The sequence below is a fragment of the Pyrus communis genome, chromosome 13, assembly GCF_963583255.1.
Source record: "Pyrus communis chromosome 13, drPyrComm1.1, whole genome shotgun sequence".
NCBI classification, from domain to species: Eukaryota; Viridiplantae; Streptophyta; class Magnoliopsida; order Rosales; family Rosaceae; genus Pyrus; species Pyrus communis.
The window spans coordinates 22,797,236-22,810,053 of NC_084815.1; the positions used below are offsets into that span (position 1 = coordinate 22,797,236).

General features: G+C 35.5%; 2 protein-coding genes and 1 pseudogene across 2 annotated transcripts; 1 reads left to right on the plus strand and 2 right to left on the minus strand.

Moving 5' to 3' along the window:
- The first annotated feature begins 1,853 nt into the window (after window positions 1-1,853).
- On the plus strand, window positions 1,854-3,230 carry LOC137711900 (hypersensitive-induced response protein 1-like). Its single transcript, XM_068451057.1, has 5 exons — window positions 1,854-2,054; window positions 2,252-2,372; window positions 2,493-2,584; window positions 2,650-2,764; window positions 2,875-3,230. The coding sequence occupies exons 1-5, from the start codon at window positions 1,866-1,868 to the stop codon at window positions 3,228-3,230; spliced, it is 873 nt and encodes a 290-aa protein (XP_068307158.1). The 5' UTR covers window positions 1,854-1,865.
- A 237-nt stretch (window positions 3,231-3,467) lies between these two features.
- Window positions 3,468-4,725, minus strand: LOC137711921 (mitochondrial outer membrane protein porin 1-like; annotated as a pseudogene).
- Window positions 4,726-9,883: 5,158 nt separating this feature from the next.
- Window positions 9,884-11,137, minus strand: LOC137713173 (inactive protein RESTRICTED TEV MOVEMENT 2-like). Its single transcript, XM_068452440.1, has 2 exons — window positions 10,927-11,137; window positions 9,884-10,541 (listed from the first exon to the last, which is right to left on the minus strand). Exons 1-2 carry the CDS (start codon window positions 11,066-11,068, stop codon window positions 9,991-9,993), a joined length of 693 nt encoding a protein of 230 aa, XP_068308541.1. The 5' UTR covers window positions 11,069-11,137; the 3' UTR covers window positions 9,884-9,990.
- Between the last annotated feature and the right edge of the window lie 1,681 nt (window positions 11,138-12,818).

Sequence of the window (12,818 nt, forward strand, 5' to 3'; positions counted from 1 at the left end):
TACTTGCTTTTTATAATCTCTGCACATTTTCCCGGCAAAGTTCTGTTTTTTCCAGGAAAATTTGTTTCTTTTTATTGAATTGCTACATGGGTTTTGGATAATGTAATCAATGGAACAGTAATAATTGAGTTTAGATGAAAGTTTCAATTTTTCTGTATGCATCTGTGAAGCGTATGAAACAAAAGGGAAATGCGAAATGTAGGTTAGGCTAGTTGGTCATGAATTCAAGTTTGAATCTCTCTCCTGTAGTTTAAAATATTGCATTATAAAAAATAAAAAAAGATGGAGAAACAAATGCAGCAAAACTCCATATGTCGTTTTCGTGGGCCAAAGTGATAGATCTTAGCTGTGACAATGAATGGTGGTGGGTGGAATGTATTCATTTGATATATGTGTGTCTGTTCTTGTTCTTTGATTTTATATATTAAGTTATCTCTTGGTTGTATCTTGATGAATACTATGTAACGGCCAATGTTTGCTATTTAAACACCTTCTACGATGTTTCTAAGGCTTGTTCTGCAGTAAACTAGTTTGTTTTATGTACAACTTTGCAATTTTTAAATGTTAATTTTGTTTTGTTTGGGATTTAATTGTGTGAAGTTGTTGTTACAGCTCTTTTATAAGTGTTCTTCGTTATATACTTAGTGGCGAATTATCGGTATCTAATTCATTAACTTTGTAAGTTTTCATTGTATTTCTACCAGAGTGGTATAACCTGAAACTTGAGGAGATTTACAAGTCTATATTGTCAGAGTCTATATATATCTTACATTCTTACCTTGTTTGGGTCAACTCATTCCTATCTTTCTTCCTTCTTCCCTTCCTCTCTTGTTGTCCTCCTCTGTTAGTAGTCTCTCTCTCTCTCTCTCTCTCTCTCTCTCTCTCTCTCTCTCAAGGTGAACAAATAGTTTTGGGGGTGTCTGTGTTCTTGTTCTTGGTATTTTAAAATGTGTTTTGCTCACTGTTCTAAAAATCCTTACCCAGCGTTGCCTAGGCCCCGCCTAGACGTTACGCGGTTGATCACTGCCCCAATTAATGCCTAAGCGTTTGAAAATTAAGAAATGGCCCATAGACCTACTGAGGCGCCTTCCTAGACCACCTAGGCACCGGCCCAGACCCGCCGCTTAGGCAGAAAATAGATAACTTTCATTTTGCATTTTATTTTTTTTCAATAAATTGTAAGAGACTTGTCAAATACTTAAATGAGCACACATAATATGCTTGTTCCCCATGTTTTCATTATGTTCCAATACTTCATAATATATGTGTGTCATTCTATTTTGTAGTTTATGATGAATAAGCATACACTTATTTACATGAAATATAATGGATTTAGTTAAATCCGCTTAGTTTGCCTAGTCGCCTGCCTAGGCACTAGACCCCAACTCACTGCCTGACTAGTGCCTAGCGTCTTTTAAAACCTTTTACTTCTAAAACATCTTTTTTTTATACAACCTACTTGGAATCTAGGATAGTGTTATGAAAGAGCACTTGAATTATGTCCATGTTTCAATCATGCCTCAGTTCTGTTTTCTCTTTTTCTTGACATGAGTTTTAAATCTCTCTCGCTCGTGCCCACTCGCGTAGAGAGAGAAACACTAGTATTAATGTCTTTGATGAAATTTGATTGAACAGTATTCTTGTGTTGAAATTTTATTAACTTCGACCAGGCAACTTATATTACCAATATCTAGTAATTTTTCATGATTTTTTTTTTCTTCTTATACGAAGATTTCTAATGCTGTTGAAAATCTGAAATCATGATTGTTGCTGTATAATCCTTTTTTCTTTCCTATAAATTGTTTGTTTCCAGCAAATTCCTGACTTGCGTATATCTTTCTTGGAGGTACAGTAGTGACGAGAACATGGGTAATTTATTTTGTTGTGTACAAGTAGATCAATCCACAGTAGCTATAAAGGAGAGATTTGGAAAGTTTGTGGAAGTTCTTGAGCCAGGATGTCATTACCTGCCTTGGTTTCTTGGGCATCAGCTTGCTGGCCATCTCTCTCTTCGTTTGCAGCAATTGGACGTGCGCTGCGAGACCAAGACAAAGGTGTGTCAACTTTCATTAGTGGAGATGACTTAATCCATAGCATTTGTGTTCATTGCATTTCTTTTAGTTGAACATTGGACACTTTCATTCTCCAAAGTTTTTTGGGACCAGAAACTGAGTCTGCAATCTCATTCCATGTTTTTTATTTCAAGTTCTTCGTATGTGAAAATTGAAATGTTGTTTAATATACTTTTCAGGACAACGTATTTGTTAATGTCGTTGCATCTATTCAATATCGTGCTCTAGCAAACAAAGCAGATGATGCTTTCTACAAACTCAGCAACACAAGGTCTCAAATCCAGGCCTATGTCTTTGATGGTATAAACTAAATATCCCTCTTAATAAATCAGATATATGCAACTTTTTGATACAGGTGTATTAATTTTTTTAATCGGAAGTATTTATAGCTAATTGAATTTGCCTCTTCCATTTCCGCAGTGATTAGAGCTAGTGTTCCAAAGCTGAATCTGGATGCTGCTTTTGAGCAAAAGAACGAAATTGCAAAAGCGGTGGAAGATGAGCTCGAAAAAGTAATGTGGCAAAGTGAAAGTCATAGAATACTGTGGTCTCTAAATTCAACTTGATTTTAACCAAGTTGCTTTTCGTGGTGCGGGCTATGTCTGCTTATGGTTATGAGATTGTACAAACGCTCATTGTTGACATAGAACCAGATGACCATGTGAAACGGGCAATGAATGAAATCAATGCTGGTATGAGTCTCATCATCGACGATTATGCAGTTCCTTTAACGTATTTTATTGCTCTGCATATGTGATACGTTCGGCTTCAATTGTTTTACTGTATTTTCTCTATTTTTTAGCTGCAAGAATGAGGGTGGCAGCTAATGAAAAGGCAGAAGCTGAGAAGATTTTGCAAATTAAACGAGCTGAGGGTGAGGCTGAGTCAAAGTATCTCAGTGGGCTGGGTATAGCTCGCCAGCGTCAAGCAATTGTAGATGGTTTGCGAGATAGTGTGCTGGGGTTTTCCGTCAATGTTCCAGGGACGACCTCAAAGGATGTCATGGACATGGTCCTTGTCACACAGTATTTTGACACCATGAAGGAAATTGGCGCTGCCTCTAAATCCTCTGCCGTGTTTATTCCCCATGGACCTGGTGCTGTACGCGATGTTGCTTCTCAGATTCGTGATGGACTTCTTCAGGGTTCTCACCAGTAGTAGGGTTCTTCTACAAGCTTTTTGTTGCTCATCTGCAGGAACTTCTTTTGGGTCATTACGGCGTGCTTTATTTGTTTTTAGTTTTCTTTTTGTGGTTTAATTGTTTAATATTGTATGTGAGCATTTACAATTTCTGGTGAGCGTATAATGATCTTATACAATGAGAGTATTTTTCGTGTGTTTACTTGAATCATGTACAATTTCGTCTTTTACAGACGACTTAAAAAGCGCTTTTATTTGTTTAATACGTGAATTTCTTCGTAGAAACATATCACAATTTTACTCTTTTTCGCAATCTTATCATTTGAATTTGCTTACAAATAGATTATTTCAGAGCCTAACAGAAAGAGAGAATCCAAATCTTGGACTTCTCTGTACGCTCATAAAATCCACTTCTCCGGACATAGACAGGAACAACTTCTGCGATAACCCTTGCCGTATGAGAACGCCAACATTCCCGTATGTGCTAACTCGAGCCTTCGCCAGTGTAGATGGAAAAAACGCGTGCTGGGCGCCAACAGCAAGGGCACTATCGTTGGTTGAAAACCGGTGCTTCAACTCTGCTCCAAGGGCTGTGTTGCTCAGGGGGTTGACCACGGTGAAGCATGAAGCTTTTAAAGTGTCAAGCTTGTCCCTGCATATTCAAAATGTTATATATGCTGCTTTTGTGTGTGTGTGTCTATAAAATTTGTAAACATTCTCTCTTCTCCAAGCTCTCACAGGATTGCTCACATGGATAAGGAAGCAGAAACAAAGTCGCTGTTCAAGCTGAAACCGGCACTGAATTTTGCGAATTCTCCCGCAGATATGTCGAAGGCAAGGTCGGTTCCAATGGAGCACACAGAACTGCCTCCTATCACTGCAGAAAAGAGTGCAATCGGATCACACATTTTCAGCGGATTTCTTTTCAACCCGATTCCTCCAGCAATCTCGGCAACACCATTTTCGTATTGCATTTCTACCTGTCACAACATTAAAGTATTGATCTAGATTCTAGAGCAACATCAAGGTTAAAAATAGTTCAAATGGAAAAGCACGGCGAATCTCAGGATGACTATTTTAGAGTGCTAATAACTGACGGAAAATGATGGGAAGTTTTTACCCGGCCATAATCTGGCACGTTAATACTGAAAAGGGTGCTGAGTCCAGGAGCAATCAAATTAACTGCACATCAAACCGTCGCGAAAAAAACAAAAGAGTTGCAACTCAGTTTCATACTTGACTGAAGAAGCAAATCACAGAGATCAGTCAGATTAACCTTTGCACGAGATGTCACTGATCCAGTTGAAGTTTTTGGAGTCAAACCGAATCGGCGGTTCATGAACATAGTCCTTGTAGAGAAGATCTGATAAAAAAAAAAATACAAGAAAATGCTTAGGATTGATAGAAAGGGAAAGAGAAGGCAAAGAGAAGAAGGAAGAACTGGGTGTGCAGAGTAAATTGAACCTCTGGCATCCTTGCCAATGTTGTAGCGCACACCCGTAGTGTTACTCATTGCTCGTTACTGAACTGGGTGTGCAGAGTAAAATTATATATTGTGGGATGCATTGCATGGGGATTTAGTGAGGAAGTTTCCTTGTTGGTGAGAAAGTAATACATAAAAGTACTATGTTGTGACAAGAGAGGAAATTATGTGTGGAGGAGGGTTTGCTATAGAAGGTCGTTGGCCAAATAATGATGCTTCAAAGATGTTGACTTCAAAACGGAAGGGAAGAGCGGGAAAATAGTTGAAACTCAGGTCATTACAAATTAGATAATAAGACTTCGGGTGTACGAGAAACGCTTGTAACCACTAAAATTATAAACTCTGATAATACCTATTAGAACCGCTCTTCTAAGGTTCTCATTTTGAAGGACCTACGAGGACATTTTTCATATGAGTTTTCAGATTAATCTTATGATAGATTAAGCTAATAATTAAAATAATCTTTGTTACGTTGAAAGAGAATAATTTTGCAAGGTGATTAAACTAAAAAAAAAATCTCAAAATTTCGTATGAAAAAGGGTTCACGCGTTCAAGAAGAATGAGATCCCAATTCTCGAAACCACACAATCTCAATTTTTTTTCGTATTTTGTAACTAACTGGGTTTGAATATTATTATAAAAGATTGGATGAGATTGGATGTGTAAAGTTATTAGGATTTTATGCAATTGAGTTTGTAGGGTTTAGATATTCGATGGGGAGACTATGTTTTGCAAATGAAAGAGATTCGACATGACATGAAACATTCTTCTCTTTTCTTATTTATTTTTTTACTTATTTTTTGTTTTTGTGCAACAAAAATTATTTAAACTAATAGCTTAATAAGATTAATCTGATGGCTTATTGAAAAAAGATTTCGCAGGTCTTTAAAATGAGTACCTTAGAAGAGCAGCTCTCTAAACCAGCTTGAGAAATGCAATGAAATTTAGCTAACCCACTGGACCATTTGGGTTACAGCACATTAGCTCGGACCCAGTTTGGTTCAGGTTCGTTCGCAGACAACAATTGACATTTAAGTGGAGATCCAATGAAGTCATTTTGTACTATTCTGTAATAAATAAATAAATAAATTTGTTTAATGACGCTATGAAGCGTCAATAACAGCTTTTTATATCATAACTAAATCAATTCCCCTATATTAAAACTGAATCAGTGACAACTTTAAAAATAGTGCAAATTGTTAAATATAAATTTCTAGTTCCATGGTAGTTTACAAAATTAAAAATTAGGTGTACAATGATTCATATATATAAACAGTGGTACTATTCGTACACCCTTTATAATATTCCACACACACCCTTATTAATATATGTTTTATTGATCATTTTCAATTCATTCTCTCCATCAATCAGAAATTAAGAATGATGTGTAGAACATATATAAACAGTGGTACTATCAGCACACCCTTTATAATATTCCACACACACCCCTCTTAATATATGTTTTATTGATTATTTTCAATTCATTCTGTTCAGAGATCAGAAATTAAGAATGATGTGTAGAATGTAAAAAAAAAAAAAAAAAATGTAGATAACACTACCCTATATAAAATACTAAACTTCCTTGCAAATTTGAAGCATCTCCATGTCTTATTACAAAAAAGTCTCAATAGAGTAGGCACTAGGCAATTTCCTTGTTTCTTTGCCACCAATGCCAGCTAGGTTTTACCTTTGAGGCTTCGTTTTCTTCTCCTCCTTTTCAGGATCACCATCTCTATCCTCCTCCTCACCTTTACCTTCCTTGTTCTTCTTGTCTTAATTCTTTTTCTATTATGTTTCATCTTCTCCATCCTCGTGTTTTTCCGTCTTCTCATTCTCATCCTTCTCACCGTTGCCTTTCTCCTTTTTAGAGCTGTCACTTTTTTCTAATAGAGTCGTCTCTCCCATATTAAACACAACAAATATTGGAAACCGGGAGCTTCCTTAGATCAAAATTGAAAATGTGGTGAATTTTGAAGATGATTGAGAGGAGGAAGAGTAAGCCTAAGCATTTATCCTCCCAACTCTCGCCCTCTCATGTAGTTTATTAATTTCAACGGAACAAAATCGTCCTCCTAACTATCACTGGCTAGCAAACAATCATTTTAGCTAGAAATATTACTACCACTCAAATACTTACGTGAAAATAAAAATAGATCAGTAATTTTAATACTCATATTTCAAATTATACATGAGCGTCTTCACGTGTAGATCAAATTTTAAGATATTAATTTTAAAATAGACCACTCTTTTCAACTTAGCACAGTTGTTTGGCTTCGTAATTTGTCACACTCTCAATAATGTGGCACCTAAAAAAATGCTCTTATATATATAGTTCTCTTCCTCCCTTCCACTAAATTAACCGGTAGGACAAGCTCGACAGCCGCCGGAAGAAGTTCAGGCTCGCCGGCTGCATAGGCTTCCGGAACATGGGGTGGCGGAAGTAGTAAAATCCCAAGGCCACGGCAACCATTTTTGGTGGCACTGCATATAAAACCACAATGATTGCCAGGCACACTCCAATGAACAACTTTGTGGCACTTGGGTCCCTCCAACTCACCAATGCTTGGGCCCTTTCTCCTTGGGTTGCAAAATCGCCCAAACGGTCTGGACCCGGGCTGCCAGCATCCGCAACCGGTCGTACCGGACCCTGGCTTGGTACAGTGTCGAATTCCTCATCAAGCTCATCCGGGTCGACCGTATTCGCTTGTGAAAGCTGGATATCCGTTGCGGCTGGTACCTTCGGCCTTGTTAGTAGATTTGGTTGAGGGGCAGAGGCAAATGCACGCTATGATTTAGGTGGCCTCAGGACTATTTGTAGTTTAGAAAATATAAATGTAAAGGTCTTCTAAGGACGTTTCGAATGTTTTATACGAATTTTTATGTACCTATCAAGTGATTGATGTAATATATGCTAGTATATTGACATGTTGTGTGGATAACACTCGACAAATTCTCAATATATCACTCATCAAGTATTTGACGAAATGTTTCAATGAATAAACGGAAATTTTTTTTTGCCCGCTTTGCACTTTGTTAGTATCTAAAAAAATTTATACCTTTAACCTTAAAACCACTCAAAATTCGAATCTTGAATATGCCATTGTTAAGAGTTAAATGGTAATGGAGAGAAGCGAATGTTTTTTGGTTGGGTTGGGGTGGGGGAGAGATTAGATTCCATTCTCACTATCCCCCCTCTTTATTTTCTTTGTTTTTTCCCCTATTTTTATAATGCATTTTTAATGCATGCTTTGACACATCCCGTCCTAAGAAGGGCATGACGGCCAGCACGCCCTTCTTAGGACGGGGTGTGTCACATCCCGATCCGGAGCGGATCACTTCTCAGGTCGAGATGTGACATGCTTTTGTTTAAGACGAGTCTTGCATACCAATTAAAAATATATTCAGTCCAAACGAATTTGGGATCACCACAATGGAAAAAAGGAAAACATAAGACCGATGTTTCTAGCATAACAATAAAATGATATAAATTAGTAACACTATATGACAGTTTAACGAATTTAATATTAATAGTTGTATTGAATCGAGCATATCAACCTGAGTGGGTGTGTGGTCTCATGGTCATTGGTGGATATATGCTATGCATGGTAGTAGTAGTAGTGTGGATAAGGCACATGATTCCAATTCCAAAGCCAAAGTATCCTTTTAGTGGAAAAGCAGGAACATTTTGAAAAGTGCTTACTTCCGAATAAAATTTCAAAAACTATGTTTCGCTATTCAAGAAGAGCAACAAGTGCTATTGAAAAAATCAATTGCAAATAGTCACATGTCTAAATAATTAAAATTGAAAAATATAATTGGATACTTATCCATTTGTGATTACATTTCAATAACACATGTTGTTCTTTCAGCAGCAAAACATGGTTCTTGAAATTTCAATTTACTAAAATTGAAATATAGAAAAATACTTTACTATTTTATATAATAATAGTTATTTCTAGTTGCAAACAAATTACAGTTTGACATGCATTTTTTGTATAAATTTAATAAGTTTTGTACATGTGTCAAATTGTGATTTGCATACAAGTAAACATGATAAGGACCCAAACAAGCTCCATTAGAATGTATTGACTTGAGAACTTTGCTCATTTAATTTCCTCAAATGTTAAAAAAAACGCTCTTTAATAAAAGAAAATAAAACTTCCGTGATTAAAATTTAGGGGTGTGATATCCACACATCCCATTTTACTTCTCACACACCTTTTTAATTTTTGGTCGTCGAATCTGATGAATTGAAGAAGATCAACAGATAGAAATTATTAAATGGTGTGTGGAAAGTAAAATGAGGTATGTGGATAGCACACCCCAAAATTTATATATGTCTTATTGTCTCTTTAATATCCAGTCAATTTTACTCTTGGTTAAAAGATTGTAACCAAGTTTTAGATATGATTTTTAGGTATTTAGGGTGATATTAGATTGTATTTTTGTTGATTATTTTCAAGTAGTAGTAATGCTCACTATACTATTTATCTTTGTTGGATGCATTTGAATATTGAGATTTGTGGCTATCCACTAAAATTTATATTTATTTAACAATAATAAATAAAATGATAAACATTATTATCAATTAAAAGTGACGAACAAAAATATCTCTGGAATAATACGAGTGACAAGAACTTTTGGGCGCACATCTCAAAGAAGCTTCTCAATCCCGCATCAAGGTGATGTGCTCATCTTTGTGGAAAAATGATTTTTTTTCTCTCTTAATTTCTTTCTCCTTCCTTCACTTCTTACTTGAATGACTATGATTAAACCACGTTAATATCTTATATTGATTTTTTTTATATAGACAAAAAGACAAAAAACAAAGTGTAAAAGGAAGGAAGGAAAACAGACAAAAAGAGGAGGAGAGAGAATCCTATTTCATCTTTGTGACTTTTGCTGCCTGCACAACGAATCCGATCCTGCTGCATTCCTTTCCTGTCTGCCTACTTAGATCCACAAGGATATTTTGAACCAAACTATAAAACTGATCGAAGAAGCGGATTAACAACATTACGGAAAGTATGACCGTCACGCTCATAAAAGTTTCACGACAAAGGGCATTGACCACTGCCCCTTGTATTAAACGCCCGGTTACATTTAGCAGGTGCGATAAAGCTCAAAAGTAAAATAACATAGTAAACCAATTTACATCTTATTCGTTGAAGTTCTTACTCTGTACATTTAATATCAGCGACCATTCGCTATGATTATAAACAAGAGATATAGAGAAAGTATAAGCAACTTAATTAACAATTATAATTAGCCTTAATCATTTCATTCTCCAGCTTATTAGAACTTACGATTAACTAGCATCCCTAATGAAAATGCAACCACAGCAGTTACAACCATCCCTTTGTTTTTGCTCAACATGTCCATTGCATTCCTTACGATATTCCCACCTTTCTCCTCCCATTTCCTTATATTTTCTGTTGAAAAAAATATGTGTTCATTTCCTAATAATTTTTTGATCTCTCCATACTTTGTGCCATCGACTTTCTTTGAGTGCTCTCCTTCATCTTTGGGTCTCAAGCCTTCCACAGTTTCATTCTTCTCTACTTGAGGAGGTTCCGTGGCAGCAGCGGTGCTGCCTTGGACATTTTCATTCTCTATTTCAGGTTCTTTCTTCTGTTCTTCAACCGCTGCTGCCATCTTTGGTACGGTGACATATAGAATCTCACTGTCAAATTTTCCGGTGATCTTATCCACATCTGAGTGTTGCGGAAGGGTGAAAATCTGCTCAAAATACTGGGATATCCTTTCGTTCACTTGCCTTTCTCCGCTGATTGTTATATGGCCGGCTTTGATATTCACCTCAACCCTCACCTCCTCCTTTTTAAAATCTAAGACAAGGTGATATAATTAAGCACCATAAATTTATGTCAATGCATATTTGTTATTTCCTATAATTATGTGACTAACGTGACTACTTGTTAGTAGTGGCTATTTTATGCAGTTCGAATACAATTATTAGAGCATGAACACATGCAGTTGTTCTTAACGAAATGAAATGCTCTGATACCAATTACTGACACACCTCGATCTGGAATGTCCACCTGGACATCCGAATCGAGTTGTGTTGCCGACACCTAGAACGTGACAAAACCATAAAGTAATGATGATGTTGAAAGTGCGAACAAATTAAAACCTAATAACTAATACTAGAGTGCGCATTTGAGCGGGATTGCAACATTAAGAAAGCTATTAGATGCTGTAATATTGCAGTACCTGGGAGATCAACGAGAAGGTATTGACCATTGGAATCCTCCATCCAGTCTGATGAAGGAGCAATCTTTACGCGCATGCGTGTGGGTGTCGATGGCCGTAATCTCTCTTCCAAAGCGCTTATTGATCCTCTGATATTTGCCATATCAACGATCAACCAATACAAACTGCACTTATAACAACAACTTAATTAAGAGCTTGCCTTTTGTCTTAATTAAAATGATCAGTGTAATGCTTTGTATATAGATATGGAAACAGCACAATGATTATATATAGGAAAAATACGAGTTAGTTTTTCCTTGTGGGAAATGAATTTGGAGGCAGACATTCGATCTTGGTTATTCCAAACTTAATACTTCTGCATGGATCGATCATGCGTGTTTTGGGTTGGACTGCATGTCAAGTTTCGGGTGGTGGCTTGTTCCTTGCTTTCGTTGCGTCCAAACTCGTACCCATATCTGTTTCTGTCTTTGCGGCGGTGGTCTATAATTTGAATATTAGATAGACGTAAGAATTTTTAGATCTGTCTACACGTATCTAATCTGGAAAAATAAATTTTCATTTTTATTAAACCAAAGTTAACCATACCGGCAGGCTTCAGGCATGGTCCTAGGCTCGCTAGTTAAGTTGGTTATAATATGTGTTTTTCTTTTATCCTCAAGTTTGAGGATTAGATTTATCACTTAATTAGAATTAAAAAAAAATTAATGAAAAGGGTTTCAAAATTTTGAGTTTTAACCAAAAACCATCATATAACTTTATTTAATGATAAGAACAAGAGAAAGAAAAAAAAAAAAAAAAAAAAAAAACTAACTAAAGGCACGTGCAAAGAGCACCCAACCAATCCTACAGTTGCATAACCCTTTGACATAATCCAAGCATATTTTATTCCTCTAAAATTAAAATTTCAAATTAAAGTGGGTTCCGTTCAATTCAAAACCAGATCTGGGACGGTATGGTTGGGAGGGAGTCAGTCAGGTGTGGGTTAGGATGGTTGGGGGTAGGGGTGGGGCAACATCATTGTGAACATCGTTGGACTCATCACCCATTTTTCTAGTAATGGTATTGAGCTATTAGCCATGCCTGACTTTAATAGCGTGGATGTTGATTTCCATTATTTTTTATTTATTTTTTATTTTATATATATTTTTTAATTTTATCTTTTTATTGCATTATGGTGAAAGAACTTGAAAATCTAAGACGAGCATATACCGTTAAGTTTTATAAATAGTGTAGTATTGTTAAGTTTCATAAACAGTGTCGTATCGTTAAGTTTCATAAACAATGTCGTACCGTTAAGTTTCATAAACCGTATGTGTGAGGGGCGCGTAGGTCCGCACGTCATTTTTTTTTAATATTAAAATTATGTCTTTTTCATTAAGATTTAAGTTTTTTTTTTTTTGTCCTTTTTATTATATTTAAGAGTTTTTCATTAAAATTTAAGTCTTTTTCATTAAATAAAGTTATACGATAGTTTTTTTATTAAGATAAATTTAGTCCAAACCCTTTTTATGAAAGTTCTCTTAAAAATAGTACTTTGATCCAAGTCCAAAACTTTGAGTTGTTATTAAATTTAATCCAATTCTAATTTTCAATTTTAATTAAATTTCTTGATTTATGCATCTTTACTCAAAATTTTAATTCAAATATTTAAATGTGAAAATCTAATCACTTTCAAATAAAAATAGTTAAACAAAATTTATATGTCATCATATATGATACATATACCAAAGGCTTATAAAATACTTTAACTAGAAGTACATATGGAAAAAAAAATTAAAACTTAATCTTTCTGTCTTCCATGAAAACAGTTCAAAGAAATTTCATCTTCCATACATTTATAAATATATATATATATATATATATATAGTACTTACAATATTGATTAGTTAACA

Coding starts and splice junctions, on each gene's coding strand:
- LOC137711900 (XM_068451057.1), top strand. CDS start 1,866: ATGGGTAATTTATTTTGTTGTGTACAAGTAGATCAATCCACAGTAGCT. Junction 2,055..2,251: donor GCTGCGAGACCAAGACAAAG/GTGTGTCAACTT, acceptor TATACTTTTCAG/GACAACGTATTTGTTAATGT. Junction 2,765..2,874: donor AATGAATGAAATCAATGCTG/GTATGAGTCTCA, acceptor TCTATTTTTTAG/CTGCAAGAATGAGGGTGGCA.
- LOC137713173 (XM_068452440.1), bottom strand. CDS start 11,068: ATGGCAAATATCAGAGGATCAATAAGCGCTTTGGAAGAGAGATTACGG. Junction 10,542..10,926: donor CCTTCTCGTTGATCTCCCAG/GTACTGCAATAT, acceptor ACCTTGTCTTAG/ATTTTAAAAAGGAGGAGGTG.